At 38.8% G+C, this 26,766-nt stretch overlaps 2 protein-coding genes across 4 annotated transcripts; both read left to right on the top strand.

The window, feature by feature from the left end:
* Positions 1-409: 409 nt before the first annotated feature.
* On the top strand, positions 410-9,559 carry LOC139135882 (uncharacterized). 2 transcript variants are annotated; one of them, XM_070703648.1, is made up of 4 exons: positions 410-697; positions 4,783-5,187; positions 5,542-5,746; positions 7,160-9,559. In XM_070703648.1, exons 2-4 carry the CDS (start codon positions 4,814-4,816, stop codon positions 8,813-8,815), a joined length of 2,235 nt encoding a protein of 744 aa, XP_070559749.1. In that variant the 5' UTR covers positions 410-697; positions 4,783-4,813; the 3' UTR covers positions 8,816-9,559. The 2 variants fall into 2 exon arrangements, with proteins under 2 accessions (XP_070559749.1, XP_070559750.1); XM_070703649.1 differs by lacking the exon at positions 410-697 and adding an exon at positions 1,101-1,221.
* Positions 9,560-18,153: 8,594 nt separating this feature from the next.
* On the top strand, positions 18,154-25,975 carry LOC139135883 (ileal sodium/bile acid cotransporter-like). 2 transcript variants are annotated; one of them, XM_070703650.1, is made up of 5 exons: positions 18,154-18,344; positions 20,065-20,163; positions 23,151-23,533; positions 23,974-24,178; positions 24,702-25,975. In XM_070703650.1, exons 3-5 carry the CDS (start codon positions 23,178-23,180, stop codon positions 25,620-25,622), a joined length of 1,482 nt encoding a protein of 493 aa, XP_070559751.1. In that variant the 5' UTR covers positions 18,154-18,344; positions 20,065-20,163; positions 23,151-23,177; the 3' UTR covers positions 25,623-25,975. The 2 variants fall into 2 exon arrangements, with proteins under 2 accessions (XP_070559751.1, XP_070559752.1); XM_070703651.1 differs by lacking the exon at positions 18,154-18,344 and adding an exon at positions 19,172-19,328.
* Positions 25,976-26,766: the final 791 nt, after the last annotated feature.

Here is a 26,766-nt window from a genome sequence, read left to right on the forward strand (position 1 = left end):
GTCGTGAAATGTCAAAAATCTTTACTGTCATCTATCAAAATAGCAATTGACGATCCAAGGATCTGTGAGGCGTTGCAATGTTGCCTTTGACCCTTTCGAACACCCTATGTGACACCTCACACTGCTCTGGGCATGTCAGACGTAGTGAAGGGAAAGTACGTCTTCTTCAACCACGAAATGTCACACTGTAAATAAAACGAAAAAATCAAATAGCAAAACTTTGCCAATTGTGAACTTATAAAATATGTAGATAGGAGAGGTAAAAATGAACAGATCGAGCTCTGAAAGTGACAAAACATGCGCCATTTTGAAATTTAATTGCTTTCTTTCCTATGGCCACACTGTATGACATACCCCGATAACCGATAATCCAGGTGAAAAGTGAAAAAGGCTATTTACAGGGTACACGACATTCTTCCGCCATAACTCTATCACAACGCACCGGTGGACACGCGTTTGCGCGAAGCTTTCACAAAGCGTGACCCAATTGCATGCACTTAAGGAACAATACACACACCGTCTTCAATAGCAACACGAGCTGTTACTCCGAAGATAGTCACTGGGCGCTGTCCAAGGTCAGATCGTCAAACAAATGAAAGTTTTACCGTGGTTTTCAAAACGAAGACTTTAATCGGTTAATATAACGGACAATCGGGGGCTTGAAAAGCTGGTGCTGTCAGCGGTTACTACTCTATAGGTAAGTACATCTTATTGTAAGTTGATTTGCAGCGCAAAATTTTGTCTTTCCAAATTCCATCTGGTCACTGTTACGAACAGACTAAATATACATGCCCGATACAATGCCAATGAAAGCGCAGTCTGACAAAGGGTAAACTATTTGTGTACGTTGTCATCTTGTCCTACATGCGTATAAACCGCTGCTTTTAGCATTTGTGCATTGTAAACGTAGAAGTGTTAGATTTGATTTTCTACCTTCTGTCATTAAAACGAAGACATTTTTTTACTCTTAAAGAGACACATTTTGATGAGGTTAAACATGTTATTTCAACTGATTTAAAGTCCAATGGAAAACAAAGAATTGGGGTGTGAGTAAGGAAGGTATAGCTAGGAATAAGCACAATGGGATAAACACGCCAAGGAATATATCCCCGGACCCCGGTAGCTGAGTTCCATGTTTCACAGACGCCCTGCACAGACGGTAACAGAACCCAAGTCAACTCCTACCGTCACTAAATTATCCGGATGGCAAGCGATACTGGGGTAAACCGTTAACGTTGTAAAACATTTTGATAATTGATTTTCTACTGTTGGCAATTTTAGAAGTCTCCTAAAGCGAGGCTTTATAAGGAAACGTAAAATTTGGTGTACAATTTGTCCTTCTGAGGACTGACTTCTATACATCAATCTATTTATGGCCAGATGGACTCGATGTTTGCACGTTTCTGAAGCCTTTGCAATCATGCGTTATATTCATGCCCATTTTTGATGATGAGATAGTTTAGCCCTAAATAAGTTTACGTAATTTGAGATTGGACGCACAAACGTTTCAGTTTTTGTTTTAAAATTACTGTTTTCTTGTTACCAAGTCACTTTCTTATCTTTATTTATAAACTGCTAGCATATTCAAGATTTTTTCGTTCGTGATGTTAAACGCCCAGTCAGCTGCAACTCTTTATGTATTCTCTAATACTGTTGTCCTGTCTTTAAAATACAGTTTCTTTTTCTAATGACAATGCCATTCTTTAATGGTTAGTGATCAACATAAACGTGTGAAATATTCGATGGTATTGTCGTCAATTGAATTTTAATTCGGACCGCATATTCACTAGTCAATGTACACTCAATGTATTGTGTTGGAAAGTTAATACTTGTATTCGAGAAAAAAATTATAGATGATAATATTTGTTCACAGAATACATTAATTTAAATACCATGAAACGTTCGAGATATTGTGCCCATAATTTGTATATCATTGTGTCGTAATCGAAGCAATCTACCGTCACTAGAAACTGTACTTGCTGCACCAACAGCCCAAACATTCCCTTATTGCCGTCACTCGCAGATAAATTTAACAAGTCGTTTGGGAAGTCATGGATTAATGCGAACACGATGTAAAATTAACCCAAGGAGTGTTGCCTTCAAATCTTTTGTTTACCTTTTGAGACACAATTTTCGCTTGACCACTAGGGCTACTCAGCTCACTAAAGATTGCGGAACTAGTATTGAGGCCCTATCAACATATTGCCAAATGGTGTGGTCTGTACTTTATTGTCATTGTCTACGTAAGGATCAAATGCAGTAAATTTCCTGAACCTTGCATAAAAGCCACTATACAGAACAAACGTTGCAGTGATGCTTTTCAAAAGTGCTTGCTCCGAAGTTGTTGTGTCAATTTTGCCAAGAGTGTCTGCGATTTTTGTTGGAGACTAGCTCTAAATCGTTTTTCTATAATTTGACCAGTGATTGATCTATGCAATGTGTGTTCTGGAAACGCCATCTTACATTGCATTTCTGCAGCCAATGACGTTCTGTGGCTAGTCTGCTGTTCGCTCTTTTACGTAAATTCACAACATATCGGCAACAAAACTCTCGAAAGGGTCGTCCATAGCAACACATTTATGTATAGAGTCAATACAAAGTTTATCATAGTCGTTAAACTCCCGAACACTTTAAAAGAGGAATTAATGATATTGCATGTATACTCAGCTTCTACAGATTCACGTGTTTGCTTTGCATCTTTACGTTGATAAGTTTTTTCGTTGATTTTTCAAAAATTTAACACCGTGATATTGTGTATTGGCATATTCTACATTCATCAAGACTTAATACTGACAACGAAGAACTCGTGTCCATTAAGTGAAAGTTTACAAAACCTTAATGGTGTATTCAGTTCATGTTGTAAGCATACCAGACGCTACTAGACCGAAATGAATTAGTGTACCATTCAAAGGTGAGGCTCACAAAACAAAAGACTTCCTTTCAAGAATTTCTATGGCCATTTGCCGCTGGCGTACCATCAGGGCCGCGTGGGCGTACTGAGGGGGTTAAGTTACGGAATGTATATCAAACCTCGCAGGAGTCAAATGAAGTCATGTGTTGACTCTCCTTTTTGTTTATTTTCTTGTCTCAGATGCCAGAGGGTCACACTGTGTTGGTAAATACTTATTAAAATATCGGCGATAGTCTCACTGACCACGGCCCCCTTGGTTGTGGAAAATGTAATATTTGCAGCGATCATAAAGTTTATTAAAGTTTGAATCAATGCATCTCGGAAAAAGCAGCAATTCTACTATCGTTTACTTCTTGAAATTCTAAGACTAGTCATTTTACCTTCTTTTCTTTGACCAGGTTATTTCATTTATGTTGTCAGAGTCTGTTCGATTTAGTTCTTGCAATAGGATTTCATTTTAATCACGAGCACTGTATTCAAAATTTATAGCGATAGCGTAATGAGAAAACTTACTAATTTAGTGACAAACAAAGTTGAAAGTGTTGGAGATGGGGGAGGGGTCTGGTATTATGTGTGTGCCTAAGTTTGCTTGTTAGATTTTCTTTACCATTTATTTTTTTCCACACCGACGTAAAGACGTCCAACTGTGCAACCCTTAAAGCCCCAATAATGCTAACTTTCGACGATTTTTACATTATTTTTATTATATAAATCAATTGCAACTTCTTATTCTACTCCGCAAAGAATGTTGAGACACCCACGATTTAGCTTGTCAACTTAGCATTTATATGTGTAAAATGCATGGTTATTGTTTACATTTGAATTCTAGTCCGGACCAGAAGTCAGTTTTCAACAATAACAATGCACTTTACAACCATAGGGGCTGAGTTGACAAGCTGGATACTGTGTATATCAACATTCTTTTGGGAAAAGAACAAGGAATTATGGTTCACATTCAAAATAAAAATGGTGAATTATCATCAAAAGTTAGTATTACTGGGGCTTTAATGCTCACATGTGATTCTAATTTTAAACATTTTGTCAAAGGGTATGGCATAAAACTCCCTCTAGATTCAATATTTATGTCCGATTGTGTCGTTTGGAACTTCACTAATTTTGGTGTCTTTTCATAAATTCGATCAACTCGTTATCTATCTGGATTCCTTGATAAGTTACCGTACAGCAAGCAAACGATAATATGAGAGAGTAGACAACGTACCTGTATCATAAATATGCGTGTCTTCTTAGATTTTGCCATGATAATAGTATTGATGAAAGCTTTTTAAGTAACCTAGAAAGAATTCGAGAAGATATTACAAAAAACTGAATATCTAAAAATACTGAAAATATGAAATTCTATTTAATTGTATGCATTGTTCATCCAAAATGTACTGTTTTATGATACCGTTGTCTTCTAATTTGAAGTATTTCATCAAAGGTAAATCCCTAGCATATGTTTTCCCAGATTTACAAATTCGGATGACGAATCTTGCATTTTATTGACTGCTTATAGTACAATGTTTTGGTCTCAATGGATAATCTGCCATTAGAGGATTATCATGTAGTACCTGAAATGATGCTAACACGGAAAAACGTGGCCATGCAAAGCAAGCACTGTGCTTTTGTTCTGTTCCTTGCCAATAATATATTAATCACATGTAACGTGCACGTGACTCCTATCCTTCCATTAAAAAATGAAAAGTACAAGAATGAAAGTGTTTCTTTAAATTTTAAAGAGCAAGACTAGATTTTCAGGGACATGTTTCACGAAAATGGAATTCGCAAACTAATGAACATAACATTTTGCAGAAATACATGGCTTTGTCCCATCACTTTGAATTTAAATTTTTCAACCATTTTTTCTTCTCTAGACTTTGTATTACGTCAGAAATCGTGTAAATCATGGCTGATACAACAATTGAATCGACATCAAACCTGACTTCTACCATGGCATCGCCTGCCGGACAAGACCCCGCCAGACAACGGCTTATTGTTGCCAACCAGGCCGTCATCACCACTGCTTTGGTCATTCTAATGATAGGTATGGGGTGCACTCTTACCTTTAAAGAAATATGGAAAAATCTGAGACGCCCGGTCGGAATCGTCATCGGTGCCTGCTGTCAATTTATCCTAATGCCGTTTCTTGGCTGGACCATGGCGCAGATTTTGCAACTCTCTCCCGGTCAAGCTCTCGGGACGATCGCCATCGCAACTTGCCCGGGTGGGGCGTTTTCAAACATGCTGACCTTTTGGACCAAAGGAGATACAGTTCTCAGGTACGGAATGTCGACAGACTTTTGTGTTTTAACGCTGTAAATAATATGTATCCTAATTCGAAATTTGTTTTTTAAGTTTTTTTGGTGACGTTCGGACGAAAGTGGCGATAAGGTGTATCTATACTGTCAGTCAGTTTTGTTCACTTGTGTAGCAATATTCACAATTGGCCATACGCTTACTTGCATTTAAATAACAGAATAAAGCGTGTACATGTATTTTGTCTATTTCACTAATGCATGAAAACAATAATTTATGAAATGGTTACAAAAGTCACGCAGTAAAGTTAAAAAAAATTATTTTTGTTTTACGTAATTTCGATCGCATTTAGCCTCATATTTGATCTTGGTTTATAGCATCTGCATGACAACATGTTCCACGGTGATTGGTATCGGGATGATGCCCTTGAACCTGTTCCTCTACAGTCGTACATGGGCGAAAGCCGCGGCACTAATTCCTTACGTCGACATCATTGTGGCGTTAGTCATCATTCTGGTTCCAGCTTCACTGGGTATGGTCATCAACTGGAAGTTACCAAAGTGGTCGGATTTGATAGCCAAGGTGAGTGTGGCAAGTCTGACTGAATTTAATTACTTCCCATATGTGGTGTATCAATGACTAAATTTTGAATGTCACCTGTTCACATGGTACCAGGTTTTGTGTAAAAATGAAATTAGGTCCATGATATATTCTTGATTCTGACGAAACAAAAAAACTTCAATATCACCCTTTGTCTTTAAACTGTGGTAAAATTGCTTGTTTGATAAAGAAAAGTCACAGTAACAATGAAAAATGATGATGATGATGATGATGATGATGATGATGATGATGATGATGATGATGGTGGCAGTGCTGGTTGTGGTAGTGGTGGTGGTGACTTTGCGTAATTTGGCACATACTAATATTTTCAGTAAAGTGAGTGACTCTAGATGGTATGGACTTTGAGAAAGCAGTATCTTCCAAATGCGTTATTGCAATAGGAGAAACAGATCTACCCGACATCTGATTTTCCTAATTGACAACATATTTATCAAGTTTGCTGGCATGACATTCAGGCAAACCATAGGCATTCCCATGGGCACAAATTGCGCCCCACTTCTTGCAGACTTTTTTTTGTATTCGTATGAAGCAGAGTTCATGCAATCACTTCAGAAATCTGGGTGTAAAAGGATTGCCAAGCGATTTAACAACACCCACAGATATATTGATGATCTCATAAGTTTAAACAATCCTGGTATATCAAATTATCTACACCACATCTACCCGGATGATTTAGAAATACGGTAGATACGGAGATGTTGTATCAAAATATGACCTGTTTGTTTCTCGAATGATGAGTGACAGCATACCAAATTTTGACTCACAAAAGTAATTTGGTGAATTCACCAAATAATAATGGATTTGTCGCTTTGAGTCAATCTTGACGGGTGCGGCTAGCTGGCAGGGTACGCTTACACATTCCGGACACCTGGTACCACCTCTGTTTCATGGTTCAAGATGACCCCATTACCTTTGTCATTTTCGATATATTCCTTGGACCTGGTAAATTTCATAGTTACCTTGAATGATAACGATTATTGGACCTGATTTGATGTCTATTACAACAAATAGAGGTACGAGAGAGATCAAACTTAGGTCCCACACAGAGATCGCCTAGTTCCTAGCTCACGTCTACTCATTACGATCAATGTTTCTATAGATTGAAAAAAAAATTCAAAATATTGTTACGTTTACATATTTGTAAATACTAAAAAACGTAATATTGTGTGATATAACCGCCGAAACGATAACATCAGTTGTCATCCGCGGACTTGAAAGACGGCGCTGAGCTTTACTTATTCGTTGTCGCTAATAAATGAGAGATATACTTTTGTTTTAATACAATAGAAATTAATGATATTAATATCTGTCAGTGAAAAGTAAAGGTGTATCTTGATTCAAAATTAAAAATCATTTCTCGTCTTTATTTTACAGATCTGCAGTTTAGTCACCTTAGCTTTAATGGCGGTTGTGATCGTTCTGTCCGGAGTGGCAAACCCAGTGATCTACAGGTCGTCATGGAAACCTTACATGATGGCGTTTCTTTATCCAATCTGTTCGTTTGGTTTTGGTTACCTCATCCCGCATTTGTTCCATATGCAACCAGCCCAGTCCCGAACCATCGCTTTTGAGACCGGGGTTCAAAACAGTGCCTTGGCTTTGACGATCATCAATTTGATGATGGTGAGGGGCATTGGCGATCCAGAAATGGCCGTGGTTCCGACGCTGCACAGCGTGTTTGTTGTCGTCGAGGGTCTGCTTGTGGCCGGCGGCTATTGCCTCTATATCAAATATCGTAAACCCGAGACGGAGAAGAGCAGTACAGAGGCGAAGAAACCATTGCCTGGGGATGATCGTGATTTTCAGTGGAAGGCGGAAGACGGCGGACTTATTAACCCGGCGCTTGACCACGACAAGGACAGGCACGGCATCAGGAGTGATGAGGGGAGAGTTGCTTCAAACAGTAGCAGACGGAACGACACAAACTCTCCGCGACCGTACACCAACTCAGACATATGGAAGTGGTCGAAAGGGCTAGATAGTCATCTGGGGGAACGTCCACCAACACTGACTTTCAATGATGACCAAAAATACTACTCCGACGACCGTAGACATTATAGAGGTGATGATGATAGGTCCAGAGAAGAGTTAGGTAGGTCCAACAGAGGATTTGATGATAGACATGCTGATCGACCGAACACAGTCTCGGGGTATGGGAAACACTCTCCCACATACCACGACAGAGAGGGACCCACTTACGAGACTCTCAACGGGTCACCGCCTCAAATGAATCCTCGATACCATGATAGGTACCCAGAACGAAGAAATCAGGCGCATTCCCGCGCAGCAGGCTCAGATCGAATGAACGGCAGACGAATTCGTGCGCGTGAATACCCCTATCCTCTAGAACTGAATTCGACCAAAACGCTCGATAGAGACACTGCTACACAGCGTCCCCATGATACAGCAGTGTACAGGTCCCCGCCCCCTCCTTCATTCCCTCGTGACGGCAGAGTTGCAAATGGATGGAATCAAGGTTCAAGAGAAGATATGCACCAAGAACGTCGTCCGTATGATGAGCCCAGGAGGCATGACGAAGAATACGCTCGTAACGAAAGGTACACACATAGCCATACTGATCCGAGAAAACATGATCATAACTACAGAGCGCACCTGAAACACCAAGAACCATCTGCAAATAGCGGATTGTCCCGTTCAGCGACATTTCCCCGACGTCAACATAGTCCCCTTGACACAGGTGATGAAGGTTATATACCGCAGACGGCAGGTGACAACTCGAATGACAGTTACCGAGACTCGCCAAAAGTGCGAGACACTGTCAGAGACAAATACTCTAGGCCCCCGAGTTACAGGGAAATAGAGGGTTATCAGAGCTATGGACGACGGGATTCCGACAAGTCAAGGCAACTCGAAGGAAGTTATTACCCCAACGATTGGAGAGCTAGCAGTAGAGCACAGCAAGGTGGCCAGTCCCTGAGAGCGATGCCAGCCTTGGCATCAAGACTCTTGCAAAATGACGACAATGATATCCGCCGTCAAGCAAACCAATATTCCGAATCGCAGATGTAAGATTACGATGAGAACAGAGACTCTGGGATAAGAAGTTAATCCATGTTGACATATCTAAGACAATCTTTATTACCTTCAATCATTCTGTATCCAGTAACTCATAATTTCGGATTGTCTTGCCCATCGTATAGCACGGAACTTTGCCCATATTTTTAATTATTTTTGCCTATACATACTGATACGATGTAATTATTCGAACCTCTCTGTTCAGTCAAAGTATAAATCATTACTCAAACATAAAGATAAATATACTTGCAAGCACATACACGTACACAGACAGAGAGAAAGAGACAGACACACATACATACATACACATGCATGCATACATGCATGCATACATACATACATACATGCATGCATGCATGCATTCATACATACATACATACATACATACATACATACATACATACATACATACATACATATATGAAAATGCACACACCTATACAGATATATTAGTATTTTGCTTTGATAACCTTGACTATATCGGTCTGACAAATGCATCAATAGGTCTTATATAAACGAACAGACATGCATAATGTTAGGTAGACTGCTGTCGTGTATAGTCAATGCAATATGTAGTCTTTTTAAGCTAACCCATTGTGCATTTGAAATTACCATTCTGATTGACGTGTTTGGCATCGCTTATGTATTTTAGACCAGTACTCCCATACACTCAAGATTTCTAATGTAGGAATGTACTGAGTGCAAAACTGTCTCAAACCGCGACAGGAAACGTATTACTAGAGGGTTTTTCATTGACTTTAAACAATATTCTAATCAAGATATTTCAGAAAAAAAACCCTGAAAATAATATATACCAATAAATAAGTAAATAAATTCAATAAAAATAAGTATTCTAGGTTGGATGGCATACAGCTACGGCTGTGAAAATAAAATTAACCAATCGAACTTCTATGGTATCCATAGTGCTTTGTCTGTTTGAGTGTTCGGTCTCTTTTCTGTCCTTTGTCATACTCCCTGAGTCATGTTGAGACGTCCAATGATCAACTTGTCAACAGTGCCAAATACGTGTATGATGTCCACTGTTGATAAGTGGAAGCTTACTAGTCCTGCCTCGAAATCACTTCCAAACATCCAAATTGTATCTTATGGGGGAAAAGAGAAAATGTAGTGGGGCTTTTATTTAAGTATGATGTAGCCCATTCCATAATTGACGAAAGCAAACTTTGCATGGCAATGTACGAGGCGAAGCCAAGACCTTTATGGAGTGCAAAGTTTACTTGAGTCCGTAATGGGCACGGAGGTGGTACATTATTGCTGTTATTTTATGGTTTTAGTAATGCCATATAATTTGTAGATGTAGAAAACATCTACCACAATGCTGGATAATCGGATACACTATCAGTAATAATCTGGGGATGACGTCACGAATTTCTCTGATATTGAAAACGAAATAATAGATTTCATTATCAAAGTTGTGTCAGAAGTAGGGTAATGTGAAATATTTGATAAATAAATGATTAAGCATGAAATGATTAAATCAAACCTTAGATTCAAACTTTCTTGATATTAAAATAAATGATAAGATGTATCCACAGTCAATGAACTGAATGATAGAGCAATATACCAAAATAAGTAATTTCACTTTATCTCGCTCTCTGGCGTCGAACACTTTCTTGCAGTAGGGTAACACCGACCGACAGGTTGGCCGTGTGAGGGCGCGTATACTCACAGTAGAGCATGCGCAGGTATAATTGGGAGATGTCAAAATTCAAAATCAGAAAGTTAAATCAACGATCAATATCAAACTGAAACAGAAATTCTTAGTATAGGGAGATTTATCAAGTTTGAATTTTAACAGGCAATCAATTCTTCCACAAGTTTGAATTTCTTAGCGTCTTTATTACAAGTGAGAGCGTCTGCATCGTCCTCGGTTTCCGATTTTGATACGTTTTCAGTGTCAGAGTTAACAAAATACTTTCCCGATAAATGCGACTTTCCTCCTGTCACTCTCTGACTCTCACTCTCTTAAAAAGCTACGGTGAAAACATTGCGTTTGATATTCTTATGCCTCGGAAGTCTCTTCCTACGTTAATTTTGAGATCTTTTATGCTATGTATATTGTCTCGTGTGTGTTTGGGTGGGTTAAAGGAACTAATTGGGGATAATGGGATGGTGAAGTAATGTCGAGAGTATCTACAAATGTAATCTCATCTGCTTTTCTTTTTATATTACACACTTTTTTATGAGTAATATTGAATATTGCAACATTCAGCTGTACGGCACCTAACACTTTTGAGAAATTTGAAAAATATGAAAATCCAATTATCCCAAATTAGTTCCAATCGTGTTGTTAAGTTTTTTTATTTGGTTTGGTTTTGATTTTGGTTTTAGGGGTATCTTTGTTAATTTGCCCACAACCCTAGAGATCTAGAGTCTATGTTTTGGCTTCGCACCTGTTACGATTTTGCTTGGGCAAAAAATGTTCAGCTAATAGTTCATAGCCAGTAAATGTGTGCTTTATACTTTTCATGAAGTCACTTTGTGTATAATCGATGCGTAGAAAGGCAGCCCGCACAAGGTCTGTCAGAACCAGTAGGTGCTAATCAGTCTAGCAACTTATTTAAGGATGTACGAGCGGTACGCGCGCGTGGAATTTGTCACTTCCCATAGGATTACATTGAAATTTGCTGGAAAATCAATTTCTACTATTGTCATTTCATGAAAATTTGCACAAAGCTCAGTCTAGAGAAATAGATAATAGTGATCAAATAAAATGATATCGTCACCGTGCTAACTTTTGAGATAAACAGCATTGAATTATTTCGTCCATACAAATGCATTGGTGAAAAAATGCTGACTCAGCATTTTTCTCATAAATGGCAAAATCCATGGTCATGTATCTCAAAAACGAGCGCGGTGACCCCTATATTTCATCACACATTTTGATAATACTTACATAGGAGAATCCAAAACCTACAATTTAGAGAAATGACATTACTTTTAATTTTACCGATCGTACATCCTAACACACACCTTTTGTTTCATGTCCTTACAGGAGAGTGTTGAGAATCATTGCATATAGACTCTAATCATAAATTCAAAAATATAAGGCACAGACAAGGACTTGTCTGTGCATAAGGTCACTGTGATCTAAATCTCTATCTCTCTATCAGACAACATTGTCTTGATAATACAACTTGAAAGTGGCTGGAGCAGTTCCACGTGCCGATTTGTGTTACATGTACTTAGTAACAGTTATGTATGATGATGTTAGAAAGTACATTTTTAAATATATGTGTGTACAGTAGATACAAACTGGGAACGATTTTATTTAGGCCTAAACTTTATTTTTGAGTTTATTTATTCAATTTAGGTCCATTATGATAGTTCCAATCAACAACAACGACAACAACATAACAACAACAACAACAATAACAAGGCAGTATTGCTGAAGGCAATGAGTACTTGGGCCGTGATAGAGTAATTTTGAGGACAATATATACTACTATTCAAATATGGTCTTGAATTTCCTCCTGTCAATTAGGCATTTGATTAACTGGTTATTAAACGAAGCAATGGCATGACAACGGCAAAATATGTCTAGCAACTTTTGTGGAGTTTGAGGCAGGGGTTCTTTATTTATAGTGGAAATTGCTTAAACTCCTTAAATATTCAAATTACAGCAGATTTCTTTTGTTCTCGATGGTAGATGTCTAATATTTAGATGGGCATATTTAGATTTCTACCCTATAGTTATCCCTATATACCAAAAATCGGACATCCAGCTCTATTGGCTTGCTCAGAATTAGATATGCGCATAATTAATGAGGTACAATATGTGGTGTCATAAGGTGTCCCATCATACCAAATATGAAGGGTGTAGCACTTGTGGTTACTGAGTTGTGGACAAATATATATATTTGAGGTCAAAGGTCATTGAGGTCACGTCACATTTTGTCAAAATAATTGTATTGCTAAGTTATTCCTATATACCAAAAATCAGACCTCTAGCTCTATTGGCTCGCTCAAAATTAGATATGCGCATAATTAATGAGGTACAATATGTGGTGTCATAAGGTATCTTATCATACAAATATGAAGGATGTAGCACTTGTGGTTACTGAGTTGTGGATAAATATATATATATGAGGTCAAAGGTCATTGAGGTCAGGTCACATTTTGTCATAATAATTGTATTGCTAAGTTATTCCTATATACCAAAAATCAGACCTCTAGCTCTATTGGCTCGCTCAAAATAAGATATGCGCATAATTAATGAGGTACAATATATGGTGTCATAAGGTGTCCTATCATACCAAATATGAAGGGTGTAGCACTTGTGGTTACTGAGTTGTGGACAAATTTGAGGTCAAAATTCATTGAGGTCACGTGACGTTTTGTCAAACAAATTATATTGTTAACTTATCCCTATATACCAAAAATCAGACCTCTAGCTCTATTGGCTCACTCAAAATTAGATATGCGCATAATTAATGGTACAATATGTGGCGTCATAAGGTGTCCCATCATACAAATATGAAAGGTTTAGCACTTGTGGTTACTGAGTTAGGACAATAATGTATATTTGAGGTCAAAGGTCACCAAGGTCACATGATATTTTGTCAAAATGTCTGAGATATCTGCGTGAACCGATGGACTCACTGATGGACTCACGGACGGATACGACCCAATCTATAAGCCCCCTGGACTTTATCCGTGGGGACAAAAAACTGTGTCACTGCATCCTTTAGGCAATATGAATACGATGAGAAACTAAATTTTTATTTTTCTTGGCCTTATACATGGGAGTCTATGGAGAACTGCCTTATACATGGGAGTCTATGGAGGTGTAAACTAAAAAGTCCTCTAACACGGCCAAATTCGATCGCATTGTGAAACAAATCGACGTGCATCTGTATGGGGTTGGGTACTAATTTTGTGCAAAGTTTGAAAGAAATTGACCAGGGCATGTCTGAGATATCTGTGTGAACGGACGGACGGACGGACTGACATGACCAAACCTATAACTCCCCCAGGACTTCGTCCGTGGGCACTAAAAACAACGCAACAGTTATTTCAGCTACACCGGCGGTAGGTTCATATCCAGAGCACCGTATGGTCTGCCGCCGTCGCTTGAAAACAATCTCATAAACCTGGCCATATGGGCAACTGTGTATGGGCAGCTGGATGCTTGACTTCCCGGAGAAGGAAGGCGAGCTGTCACGTTCAAGCTCAGGATTATTTGTCGATCAAATTTCAGTAAATTTACCTTACCTGGATGAAATTTTGTCTATAAAGGCTGAAATTTCGCCGAAGTTTGACAAAATTGCATCGATTTTTCAGGTTCATATCCGACATTTTTGAGTTTTGAGTGCAGACAGAAATAAGTTTTGAGGCAACATGGCTGCGACCCCATGTTGACCCCTAGCCCCGCGTACGATGCTATGTGCTACAGCTAACACACAGCATCGTACGCAGGGCTAGCGAGAGAGTTGCCGACATCGACGGTTATTTACAAGAAGTGAATAAAAGACTGTCATTTTTGGAAGCGATCGAGTAGCTGAGGTAGGCTGGGATACGACTTGGGCCCAAGAACGCTGAATTTCGGCAGTAATTTGGCTTTTACGTCAAGTCCCAAAATGGATTTGAAGTCACCGACCCAACGTACGGGTCTTTGCAGGGCTGTGGTGAGCGGGGCGATTAGCTGTAGCGGAACACACAGCATCGTACGCAGGGCTAGTTGACCCCAAGTGAAAATGTGTTCGCGATCAAATCTTCCTATATTTTTTTCAGAATTTTTCGACAAAATTTTCGATTGCTTCTTAAATCTTTTGTAAAATATAAAATACTAAAATAAAAATGCGATGTGCCATGTCTCCAGATTTCTAAAATATCGTTCGTTGACCGTTCGACGGAATACTCATTTCGCAAACTTGTGACGCAGTTGAAATTCAATACTCTAGACATCCTCCAAATTATCCAACCATTCGCGTTAGAGTTCAGCTCGCTTAGAGTATCATAACATTCTTCGGCCTTCGTTTAGATCGACCCTAATCTCTCCCATTTAGGAAATAAATACACAAGCTACCTTGACAAAACTTCGTGCACCATCCAGGACCAAACGCACAACAAATCTGTCTTGACGTCATCATCTCCTTACATGGTAATCGGCATACCGTATTTTTTAGCAAAGGAGACACAGAATACGTCGGAGTATTCAGTTTCAAAACGTATTACATTGTGTGATGTTGTCAGAAAAGGGTAATGTTACTGCAGTGGTATAAATTACAAAACACAAAAGTTCAAATCAGTTTATTTTGGACTGGCTTTACCCAACATTTCATATTGTTTCTTATGCCAGATTTGACCACGTGCTTACTGGCGACCCCTTTACATGCAAATTTTGTGTCAAATGGTGTGTTCTCCTGGAAAAACAAACGTACGATTTCTATATGAAGGAGGCGAAATTTGCCCTCAAAACTCGAAACCACCCCTTTATGGGGTGTACCTAGCTATTCTGAACGAGCTTCTCGAATCTGCAGCTCTATTTCGAAATGATGGTCTGGTTTTCTCAGCTCAAGGATAAGTGTTCTCCATCGCTGTGGGCATTACTATTCTCAACTGGGGGTACAGTTTCCAGTCGTAATGGTTTTCATTGTGTCCGGGATATAAAACCTTTCCTTTTCACAATTTTACTTTGATTAACACTAGTCCAATCTTGATTGTCAGCGATTAAACATGTTTCAAGTTTAAATGTTAAATTCTGGTCTCGAGCCCTCTTGTTCGACCAAACTGAAATTACCCCTCCCACTTTGGCTCGTCCAGTGGGTGTAGCAAGGGTCGTGCCATCGACTAGGAAACGGAGGGTGCATTAATTGTTGCATTTCGATGCACATTTTGATTATATTCAGAAGATTTTGTGGCAAAAACTCAGATAGAGAAGCATTAATATTCAGATCTCACTTATTCAAGACTGGCTGAGAGCAGCACTTCCATTCAGTTAACATCATTACGCCATTTATTATGCCAAGAAAGATGAAGCCAAGACATTTTGCCCTCCCTGGTCTCAGCCAGAAATGGTTATACCTTACAGTTTTTTCCCACGGAATGAAAACAAATGTACTTGGGCTGAGGCCCAAGTACAATAATATTTTTTTTAATAATAACAATACTTTATTCGCCAATTCAAAGAAAAATATTCGAAAAGGAATGTGCCTTGGCAATGCATAAAAACTTACACAAAAATGACAGTATAAAAACATCCAATAAAAACAGACTAATAACACTAAACAAAAGATAAATTAGATTTTGACATGACAGTTTTGAACTACTGTTTTTAAAACGATTTGTTCTACACTTTAAAAAACTGTAAGGTTTCCCAGAGGGAAGAAGCTGGAAAAGATAATGGGCCGGATGGGAAGCATCAGTGATTATTTTGTGCGATTTACGCACCAGTCGTTCATATTATAAAGATTCAATAGATGGCAACTTACATCCAATTAATTCGGCGGCGATAGTAGCTAACCTGTCAATTCTTTCTTTCTCCCGTTGTGTTGAGTTACAATACCAGACAGTAATAATAATTATTGTTTAAAGACCACTACACACCTTGTCTCAGTGGTCTGTACATTACAGAAAATTACTGGAAGAACTAAAATAAACGCAGAAAATACAAATAACTCACAGAGGAAAGAGTGTAATTAAAAACAATCGATAAAATCAAGCAAGCTAAAATCTAGACTAAAGGATCCTACCTAAAAACAGCAAAGAAAGTAATTTGAAAAATTTCACTAAAAATGATAAAAAATAAATAAACTGTAAAACATGCAGGTAAAAATATATCCAAGTCAACAGTAGCATTGACGAAAAATAATGGTTTTAAGAGACTTCTTAAAAGAGCGAATTTCTTTATCATCCTAAGTTCGGGTGGCAAACTATTCCACAGTTTAGGGGCATACACGCTAAAAGCTCTGTCACCATATGTTCTAGAAAGTTGTTTCCCGTGATCTTTGACAGAAAAGGGATTCAATCTTACACCGACACTCCTTCTGGTATTATGTACTGGGATATCAATTGTTATACCAGACAATACCAGACAGTAACTGAAAAAGTTAAAATGCTCTCAATTATTGCTCTGTAAAAATGAACTAAAACATTTTGACTGACTCCAAATTTCTTGCGTGCTCTTAAGAAATGCAAACGTTGTTCTGTTTTTTTTTTTCAAAATGCTACTAATAATATTTGATATTCCAACTTGAGGAATTTGTATTCGTCGAACCTAAAAGCGTAAAAAACTCGACCTGTTCGAAGATTATTTTTTCAAGTCCCCCTTTAGTCCTACAGCATTTTCAAGTCACCCCTGATATATCCTCAAAGTGTTGGTCCCCTCAATCTTCGCCCCCCCCCCTCAAGATGTGTTCGTTTATGAACGCAACCTATAAGCTTAAAATGAGCGGGAAAGAGATTCTAGGCTCAGATACGGTAATAAATCGGGGTTAGCAGGTATCAAATTTGGACATTTACGTCGGAGGTATTTAGCGGTTGATCGGATTTCGTATTATCCTACTATACGGCAAACCATTCACGGTTCCGGTGGCAACAGTCATGTTGTCATGTCTCTATCTTTTCTCCGAAGTTACCTTCTAATATAGCATTCTGCTGAAGTACATTCAACCCATCCGTATGCTTAATTAAGCGCGAGTGTCTCAACGGTCATCCACTTACTCGTCAAAAATGATTGTCGCCCATGGACTCTTTTCAAGGTGGCGCCAAAAGATAACAAAATGTGGGGGTCGATAGCTTGGAATGGCACCCTCTCACTTTAAAGGGACACGCCCAGCAATTTCAAACAATAGAAAAGACAGATACATGACAGGATGGGAATTTATATGGTAGTGGTGTCCGCTGCCATGGTATGACACGGTTTATACGTAAACGTCAGATGAGGTGTTCAAGTACCGTGTTTATCGTGATTTAGTCAATGTTTGCTGTCAAAAAACTATGGTTACACAGTGACCGGCAATCTAGTACGTTGGTGGAGAGACTGTGGTACAATAGATACCAGATATAGATTGGCAATTTATACCGCATGGTTCTGCTCACAGTCCCTTGGTGGGCTATTCAGCTCTGGGACTATTCGCCCCATAGACGAGTGTGGGTTGTTTCTCGCTTTTGTACACTCGTCTATGGGGCGAATAGTCCCAGAGCTGAATAGCCCACCAAGGGACTGTGGTTCTGCTGTGAGTGTTGCCCCTTTACAGGTCATTCCGCACACTGGATCATACTGTGCGCATGCGAAGTAGATAGTCAGTCATACTCATTTGCAACCGGGAGGATTGACCTGATTGTTATGCAAATTGTGTTTTACAGGGTCAAACAATATCACCAAATCCGCACATTGTAAGAGGGAAAGTGATTGTACACACAACATTTGTCTAAGCTGAACGTCCGTATTTCCTTCATTTACCGCGAGAGAAGAAGCTCTTTATTGGTACTCGGGTTCAAGCGAGCGTTTTCCGTCAAAATTTCTACAGAATGACAACATTGTGACAAGATAACACACGTAAGTTACCGGTGTCACTTCGATTTGTACAATCCCCAGTCCGCATTGTTTGAATGGCACAGTGTCAACGATACACAGTCGTCACTTTTTTATAGTTGCCAATCCCCACCCACATCATGCTTTAGGAATTTTACCGAAAATTCAGTTCAATGAATAAGTCGTCACAGTTTACGACGACCAGGGAGAGATGATACCGTTTACAGTGTCGGATGGGTGGATGGCTGCCGTGAACATATTACCTGTACCTCCGTAGGCGTACAGAATATGCTAGGCTGTTAACACCCGTACGTACCCGCGCCTGAGATGTCATGTAGTTAACGCTTGAAAATTTGCATGGCCGTTCTTGTCCATCATTCTCAATGAACTCCAGTGTGACTGCATCACATAATACATAGTCCCGGGAGTAACATTTTGGATGGGATCATATTTTAATCTAGTATCAAGGTAGAATTGAGCTCCCGTGTGGGTTTTTAACCAATGCAGGAAGTGTGGGATAGGTTCTCATGTCGGTCATGTCACTGCGTGCCAATGGAATAATTAACGCCTGTAGAATGTATGCATCGATAGTTTAAAACAACAAACTGTATAGCAAACACGATCACGAACAATCTAGGTCACATCGGTAATGTCAGCCCTACAGTACGGTGAGAAGTACGTTTTTATGGTCTGTTGTATGACATGAACTTCTCACATGGCCGATGTCTAATGGTAGACGGGATCATTGTGGGAACGCTAACCAGACCATGACGTGTAGCTTTTAAATATGAAAGACTCCGACAATTCTTTTGTTTAAAGGTTTATCGACGAGCTCATGCTGGTATAATTTAATTCCCTTCATTGCATACCTGACCGCTGAGGTAATACAGCCAAGAATTTACAGAGGGTGTAAAGGGCCGGGGTATAGGAAGTGGTGTGTTCGCCGCGGTCGATGTCCGGTATCAAGGAACAGAAACCAGTCCTTAGACCTTACCCGCGTTTTAACAGGTAAAATGACAGACATCGTCGATTGTGTACGAACGAACAATACCATTCTGACTATTCACCTATTCAATAGACCCCGCAATAGACATTCATGCGCCACGATATGCATGGAGGTACAGCTTTGTATCTCCACCAGCTATGTGCCGAAAGTGCACACTGTGAACGTATACGTCCGAACATCTGCTGGCAGTATTAAAGAGTAATTTTAAGATATAACACATTTTAGCATATCAAAACAATTTATTTTCCAAATCGTTATGGAAATGGCCGCGATCTGTCACTGATTAAGCTTATATTGTTTAGGCATTTACGTTTTTAGCTCGACGGTCAAGGTTACTTAGACATCATGACTTTTACTATCAGAGAACTTTTAAAAATCACACGTTTGATATGAAACCTTCATCAGATTTGTTTTCTCCCAAGATTCGCAATTACGGTATCTGAATTTTACAGTTGTTGCTCTTCAATTTCAAGGGAGATCGCGCAGAAAGACATCTTAGGATGGCAGTGAAAATCGTTTGCTGGTTGTAGAGGTAGAAAACACGACAAAATGAAAAGAAAAGAGACCGAAAAGAATCAAAGAGGGAAAAAATTGTGACAGTAAATGTGCTGATAAATTTGAATGTAAACCGAAAGAATAGTATGTAGACAGGTAGATAGAAAATCATACATGTGTTTTTCTTCGGTTCCTTGAATACTAATATTTTAAAGGTTATTAAACTTTTGCATGTCTACACAGGTTGAAGGTGCGCTGTGAAGTCTACGCATTTTTGTGCACTGATAATTCTCAGGGGTATACAGTGGTTTTCATGATTCACAACGCGCTGTAATCTGTCAGGTAAGTCAATTAACTTGACATTTCAATGCTCGGATATAACACTTATCATAGGGATAGTTGCACCGAATTCGGAGGATGTACACAAATACATTATATTGTATTTGTATTTTAGTCATTTAAGACAAAGCAAGCAACTAACGTGTACAGAATATAGGGTTATTGTCCTTTATGATGCTGATCCGAAATTGAATTATTTAAATGTAAATAAAAATAACGAGTTAAGATATAAATAGCCATGATTACAAAGGAATTATTTACGGCAGCAAAGCAATCTGCGATAGTCGCCACTTGTTGCACAAACCATTAGAAATTAACCATTGTCTAGGTCATCTATGGAAGTGTAAATCTATTACCATTATTTGACTGCACGGCTAAATATGGAAGACGGTTTTGGTGATTTTTACCAACATTTGATGAATTGTTTTAAATGATTGCTATGTGGTTAAAATATTGATGTTGAAAACTTTTCATTAAAACCAAATGATGGCAACATTTACAGTAATTTACAGTGTGGGTTGAGACTCAAAGCTATATTGACTTACTCCACCACTAAGCCCGAAACTTCGCACAAGTTGGGTAGACTTTATGGTGTCCCACTCAGCCCATGTTGAAAAGTGTATGTTTTCAGAAATAAGGGATTCACTATATTATAATAAACACATTTCCATCTCTTGGTGACTTGAACTAAACAAGAATACCAGGAGTTCCGTCAAACCCAACACTAAAATAAAGTTAGTGGGCTCCAACTGTGTGGGCTGTCTTATCATGTTCTGATGACAAATCTAAAACGTCAAACATAGGACATAACTCCCTAGGCCTTGACATGGTATTACTATGTAATCATAGTCGCCCATGGCCTTATCTACTTTTTATATTACCCTTATTCGTACACGAATTCTATTTATATTGTTACAACCACACCATTTTCGGTATACGTTGTATAAAGCCTGAAGTTTGAGGTATCGTTCCGATTAATATGTATTTATAATAAATTGTGCTTTGTTGAGATATATTTTTTAAATTCTGTACATTCTTTAAATATTACCGGAATGCTAATTATTAAACTCATCAGATGATATTATTGGCTATTGTCATCACAAAACGTCAGAAATTTGGACCCTCAAAAGGTTCTCTAACCTATCTACCCGGTGTTTATGTATATTTCTATTCTAATCCACATTTTATTCAAAATATGATAACACTTGCATTTAACTGTATTTCTAAGTTCAGTGCTTTGTGGTCAAAAGATATCTGGAACCGCTTGTCTGACAGCTTTCTATCTCAGTCTATAGATTACTATTGGTGAAGCTGTTAAATCCACAACGTCTTAAGTTTACTTCTAATTTGACGTCTTAGGTTAGAAATTTAATCAAGAGCTGACTAGCTGCAGATTTGTCTAAATTATAGATGCCAGATACACGTTAATGGTTAAGCGGAGATCACAGAATTCCCATTTTATCTGTTTCGTTCAAATTATCATTAAATTTGACTTTGCAATTGAATTCAGGGAAAATGTTAGCAGTTTTCCTTTCAAAGTTGTACACTGCTGCAAAGTGTCTGGTAGTTGTCATATTTGATTATGGGTTAAATTGGATGACTCAATAATTCGTTTGATGAATTTATTTCCATATTCGCGTATTCAAATACGATATTGATCACCACTTGATATGTAACTGATAACCTAAGATATGTTTCTTAAGCGGTCATTGTGAATTATTCGTTAATTTTCAAATAAATAAATCACGTGATTGGAGAAAGCAAAGTATATCATATTATGACAAAAGCTCTCGGTTAGTGAGCTGACATGAGATCGAGTGAAGTTGCCAAGCCTTTCCTCATTAATTATTGACAAATTAAAGGGACATAAGCTGTAACTTTTGACTAATTTTTCACCACTCTGTTTCAATGTATCAACTACAGAATTTTACTATAATCCGATCATCATGACCAATGCCCGGTGTCCTGCTTGCCAACACAGCCTGTATACGTGAAATGACCATTGTTATTGTTGATAAATGTATTCTAGTCAGGACCTGAATACAAAATTTCAACAATAACAGTGCAGATTATACTCATATAGGGTATATTTATGAGCTAAATATTAGTAATTTCTCCATGGTTCAGGGATTCAAACCAGAAACTGCAGATGATACACAGAATAAACAAAATAAAAAAATGACGAAAGTTACAGCTAATGGATCTTTAACAAACGTAATGAAATTATTCACATCACTCAGGTATTCACTAAACCCCAAGACAATTAACATGCAAATTCTTCCGTTTATTATTCGGACCAGCATATTTACGAGCTACAAGTTTACTCAATGCGGTAATAAATTTCAGGACTATCATAACACGTGCTAACAATTACGCTATTATCTGTACATCGAATTCATCGAATTTAACTATAGGAATGCCCAACCAAGTATTTCAGATACTGGAACCAAGATAAGACGTTTTAGCATTTTGGTTGGCGGTTTTTGCTTGTCTTTTTGTAAATTAATCATTAATGTGAATAATTCCTAAGCTATCGTAATAATGTGATATTTAATATCAAGCAAGGTCAAATATACACTGTTCAACTGGTACATGTATGGAGTGTTTTCATAGTGATATACTTTGTTGCTTAGATCCTCATGGGAATGAGAGTAGCCCGCATAGTTCGCAAATGTATGTTATCTTGCTTTTGAAAATGTACTATATCTACATGGCCTCGCTGCAGATGGTGTACAGGCGGAAAGAAATGGATTAACTTTGATATTTAGCGTGGAAAAGAGACATTGCCAATGAGCCAGCTCCAAATGTTCCGATGCACTTGAGAAAGTAATATTTTACCAGTGACCATAAATTAGATGTTGCAGTCGTTTCCAAAACACACTTTCAGGTGTTCTCCTGTTGAGTCTGCAAGTAATACAGCTTGCCATGCTGAAGATTTGTGTAGTTGCTATGTTCAATCTTCTGTGAAAAATCATCGCTTTTTTCAACAGGCGTTTCTGTAGGGTTGCATAGTGAGAATGGATTACGAAGATGACGATTATTATGACGACTACAATGGCGAGTTTGAGGGACGTGTGCAGAAGTTGGCCATTGCTAACCAGGTCGTCATCACAATCACCCTGATCATCCTCATGGTCGGCATGGGATGCACTATGACGATCAAGGACGTCTGGAAAACGCTCAGAAGGCCCTTCGGGATTCTTATCGGGGCTGGATGTCAGTTCATCCTGATGCCGTTTCTTGGATGGGCCTTGGCCAAAATGTTCTCTTTGTCCCCAGAGTTGGCACTTGGAATGATCTCTGTCTCTACCTGCCCTGGAGGGGCTTTCTCAAACCTACTAACTTACTGGGTGGACGGAGACACCTGTCTTAGGTGAGTAAGAAGTTTACTTCTAACTGAAAGCAAAACACCTTGTTCGAACCAGTCATAAATGATTACTAAAGTCAGAGAATCTGATGAGCCAGGTTGACATCAATGCGATGAAATTCCGTGGATTCATAAATAAGTCCTACCTTTAATGAACCCAATGCCCAATGTTTTTCGTTGCTTTCTTCCAATCAACGAATCGTGTCATTTTAGACCGACATACTTCTTGGCCTCTCTGGGGTTTCTAATTCCAAGAAATCGCGTGTACAGCACAACACTCATCAATGAGACAATTTGAACAGTATTGATCTCCTAGATAGAGGTTCCGGTATCAATCCGTTTGAGTATGAAGTGTCGCCAGTGTCGTTTCAACAGTTCCAAGGACCAGCAACATTTGCTACTAGTTTCTCAAACGTATGTCGTCATTATTTTATTTTGCTATCTAGCGTTTGCATGACCACGTGTTCCACAGTCATCGCCATTGGGATGATGCCCTTGAACCTCTTCATCTACAGTCGGAGTTGGTCGTCCACGGCTACTGTCATTCCCTATGTGGACATCGTCATAGCTCTTGTCGTTCTCCTAATTCCGTGCATCGTCGGAATGCTTATAAAATGGAAATTTCCGCAATTAGCAGACACGATAGCAAAGGTATTACTATTTTATATTTTGTCAGAGGAAAATGTGTTTTAAAAACTCGACGTCACCGTTTAGAGTCGTATTTCAAACACGTTTATCTGCTCATCGTAATATAAGTGCTATATTTCCATGGACGTATAATAGTCAAACCGATGACGTGCAATGCGTTGCTGACCATTTTTACACCAGTATGATTTGGTTGTTTTTGATACTTTTTAATGATAGGCGATTCGGAGGAATATACTTCATAAGACGAACCAATGACGATCAGGTCCACTCGATTCTTGCCTACGCTATACTCCTCAACAACAGGGCATAAAGAAGGTTATTTCAATGTCTAAAATTCAATTTTAGGTATCTTTATGATGGGAAATTATACATACTTTAAAAATAACTCTCCCCTACACCTTTCTTGAGCAATAGTAATTAATATTCTATTCCAATCCATGGTTAGAATTATTCAGAGAATTGCATTCAAAAATAATATATAGGTGAGACCCTGGATATGACATGCTTGCATATCATTATCTTGCAGGTTACCGGTGTACTGGCCATGTTTGGAATAATTGGCGTTGTCTGTATTATTATAGTGATGAACCCAGATGCGTGGCTCAGTAGCTGGAGGCCTTTTATAGCGGCGCTGTCCTACCCTCTGGTCGCCTATGGGCTCGGTTATGTCATCGCTTATTGTTTTCGTCAGAGCGCCGCCAAGTGTCGAACAATAGCATTCGAGACCGGCGTGCAGAACAGCGCTCTGGCGCTCACCGTGCTGAACCTAATGTTGGCGAAAGGTGTGAGAGCAAACGTTTACAACATGATGGTGATACCGTCCATCCACGGAACTGCTGTGGTGATAGAATTCGCAGTAGTAGCACTGTCCTACCGCATTTACGTCAGCCGTCGTAGAAAGAAAAAGGAAGCTGAAGCGAAAAGGAAGGAGATCAACAAGAAGATAGAAGACTGGGCCTGGTCGCCAGAAGCTGCCAAATTCGCGTATGACAACCCGGGTCTTAAAGAAAATGCAAATTCTGTCGGGAGCAGCGTTGAACGTGACGGAACATGGCCCGACGACACATCGTTGCATGATTGGGACCTGGAGTCACCCTGGGACGACCATCCTCCGAGAAGACTGGAAAAGTTGGAAGAGGAGCCATGGAAGAGTGCCTTGAAATATGCAAATTCTGTGCGAAAAGATCAAGCTAAAGACAACTCTGATCAGGGAATGCAAACTGATACATCTTTGCATGAAACCAAAGACGACACGGCGTCGGAACCTGACCCTCCAAACGGAACTCTTGGATTAGCGGGCTGGAGACATTCAGCAGAGCATGCTGGGCCCTTACCCAGAATTGCCGAGAGCGAAAGTTTCTCTTCTTTTGAGAGCTCTAGTGATGACAGTGACGTCGGTAGATATCGAATCCGTTTCTCAATCAATAGCTACGAAACAGAAATTTAGCAGCCTGCCAATGTGTTATTTGCCTTATCTTCAATCACAGTGTCTAAATGATTTTCACTGTTCACTGAGTACTTCACGTTTACGTTTCCTCTCAATATCCAATCAGACATACCAAACTCACCATGAACGGGATTTCTTCAAAGATATGCAAAAGCACACAAACGTCTACGATATTCAACCTCAAAGCAACAGTATTAATCCTATTTTATATACTCATTTATTGTTTTCTTTTATGAGACATTTCAAAGTTCAAGCCAACAAATGGAAATATATTTCGTATATTTTGTAAAAGCAGATTTCCTTTTTTGATAATAAATTTGTTCACGAGTCAAGATCCAATAATGGTTCCATAATGTCTCAAGTAGTATATGTTTGATTTACTGGTCTGTAAGACCAGGGTCCCTGACTTCAAATGATCAGGAGCACTAAAATAAATTGTAGCCGGCAAATTGGTAGCCTTTCAATCATAGCTCACAACCTCGGACATAAAAAATAGTTCAGAGTTGACATTGAAATAGAAGTAGTAATACCAGTAGTCGTAGTAGTTTTCAACTAACTTTTACTTTTCACTGTTACACCAAAATTTACACACAAGTTAAGAGGAGAATATATGTATGTTCTCTAGACCAGGAAACTATCCCAATAATTGTGTGAAATCAAATAAGTAAAGATATAAACAAACCTTAACATATGTAATGGTTGGTCAAAAAAGCAACGAATATGAAATCGAAAAACCAAAATATCAACCGACTATACCGTAGCACTCATTGATGCCGCAAATTAGAACTAACTTGCAGGAGTAAAAATAGTGCCAGCCATCTGCAGTGTTAAACAGAACTAAATCGATAAATTAATGCTATTAAAAGCATGTTGATTACCATTGAGATAATACTCAAATTCAAGTCTCAATCTTGAGAAGATCTTGGTTTTAAAATACTTCAAATGGGTCCACAGAACCTTGGTTCCTCATCCTGTTTCTTCGTGCTAAGTGAATTGACAGCTTTGTCAAGGTGGTGATGTAAACGAAACTTGACACGGCAAGTAACCATATGAACGAGTTGTTTTGCCAGGAGGACGCATGGAAGAGTATGATTGGTGAACATACTGCAATTCTGAATATAACGTCCAAGTAGTGGTACACGAG

Source organism: Ptychodera flava, chromosome 6 (assembly GCF_041260155.1).
Source record: "Ptychodera flava strain L36383 chromosome 6, AS_Pfla_20210202, whole genome shotgun sequence".
Lineage (NCBI taxonomy): Eukaryota > Metazoa > Hemichordata > Enteropneusta > Ptychoderidae > Ptychodera > Ptychodera flava.

Excerpts from the sequence above, each read along its gene's own strand:
- LOC139135882 (XM_070703648.1), top strand. The coding sequence starts at position 4,814 with ATGGCTGATACAACAATTGAATCGACATCAAACCTGACTTCTACCATG. Across the intron at positions 5,188-5,541 it reads AAAGGAGATACAGTTCTCAG|CATCTGCATGACAACATGTT; the intron begins GTACGGAATGTC and ends CTTGGTTTATAG. Across the intron at positions 5,747-7,159 it reads GGTCGGATTTGATAGCCAAG|ATCTGCAGTTTAGTCACCTT; the intron begins GTGAGTGTGGCA and ends TTTATTTTACAG.
- LOC139135883 (XM_070703650.1), top strand. The coding sequence starts at position 23,178 with ATGGATTACGAAGATGACGATTATTATGACGACTACAATGGCGAGTTT. Across the intron at positions 23,534-23,973 it reads GACGGAGACACCTGTCTTAG|CGTTTGCATGACCACGTGTT; the intron begins GTGAGTAAGAAG and ends TTTGCTATCTAG. Across the intron at positions 24,179-24,701 it reads TAGCAGACACGATAGCAAAG|GTTACCGGTGTACTGGCCAT; the intron begins GTATTACTATTT and ends ATTATCTTGCAG.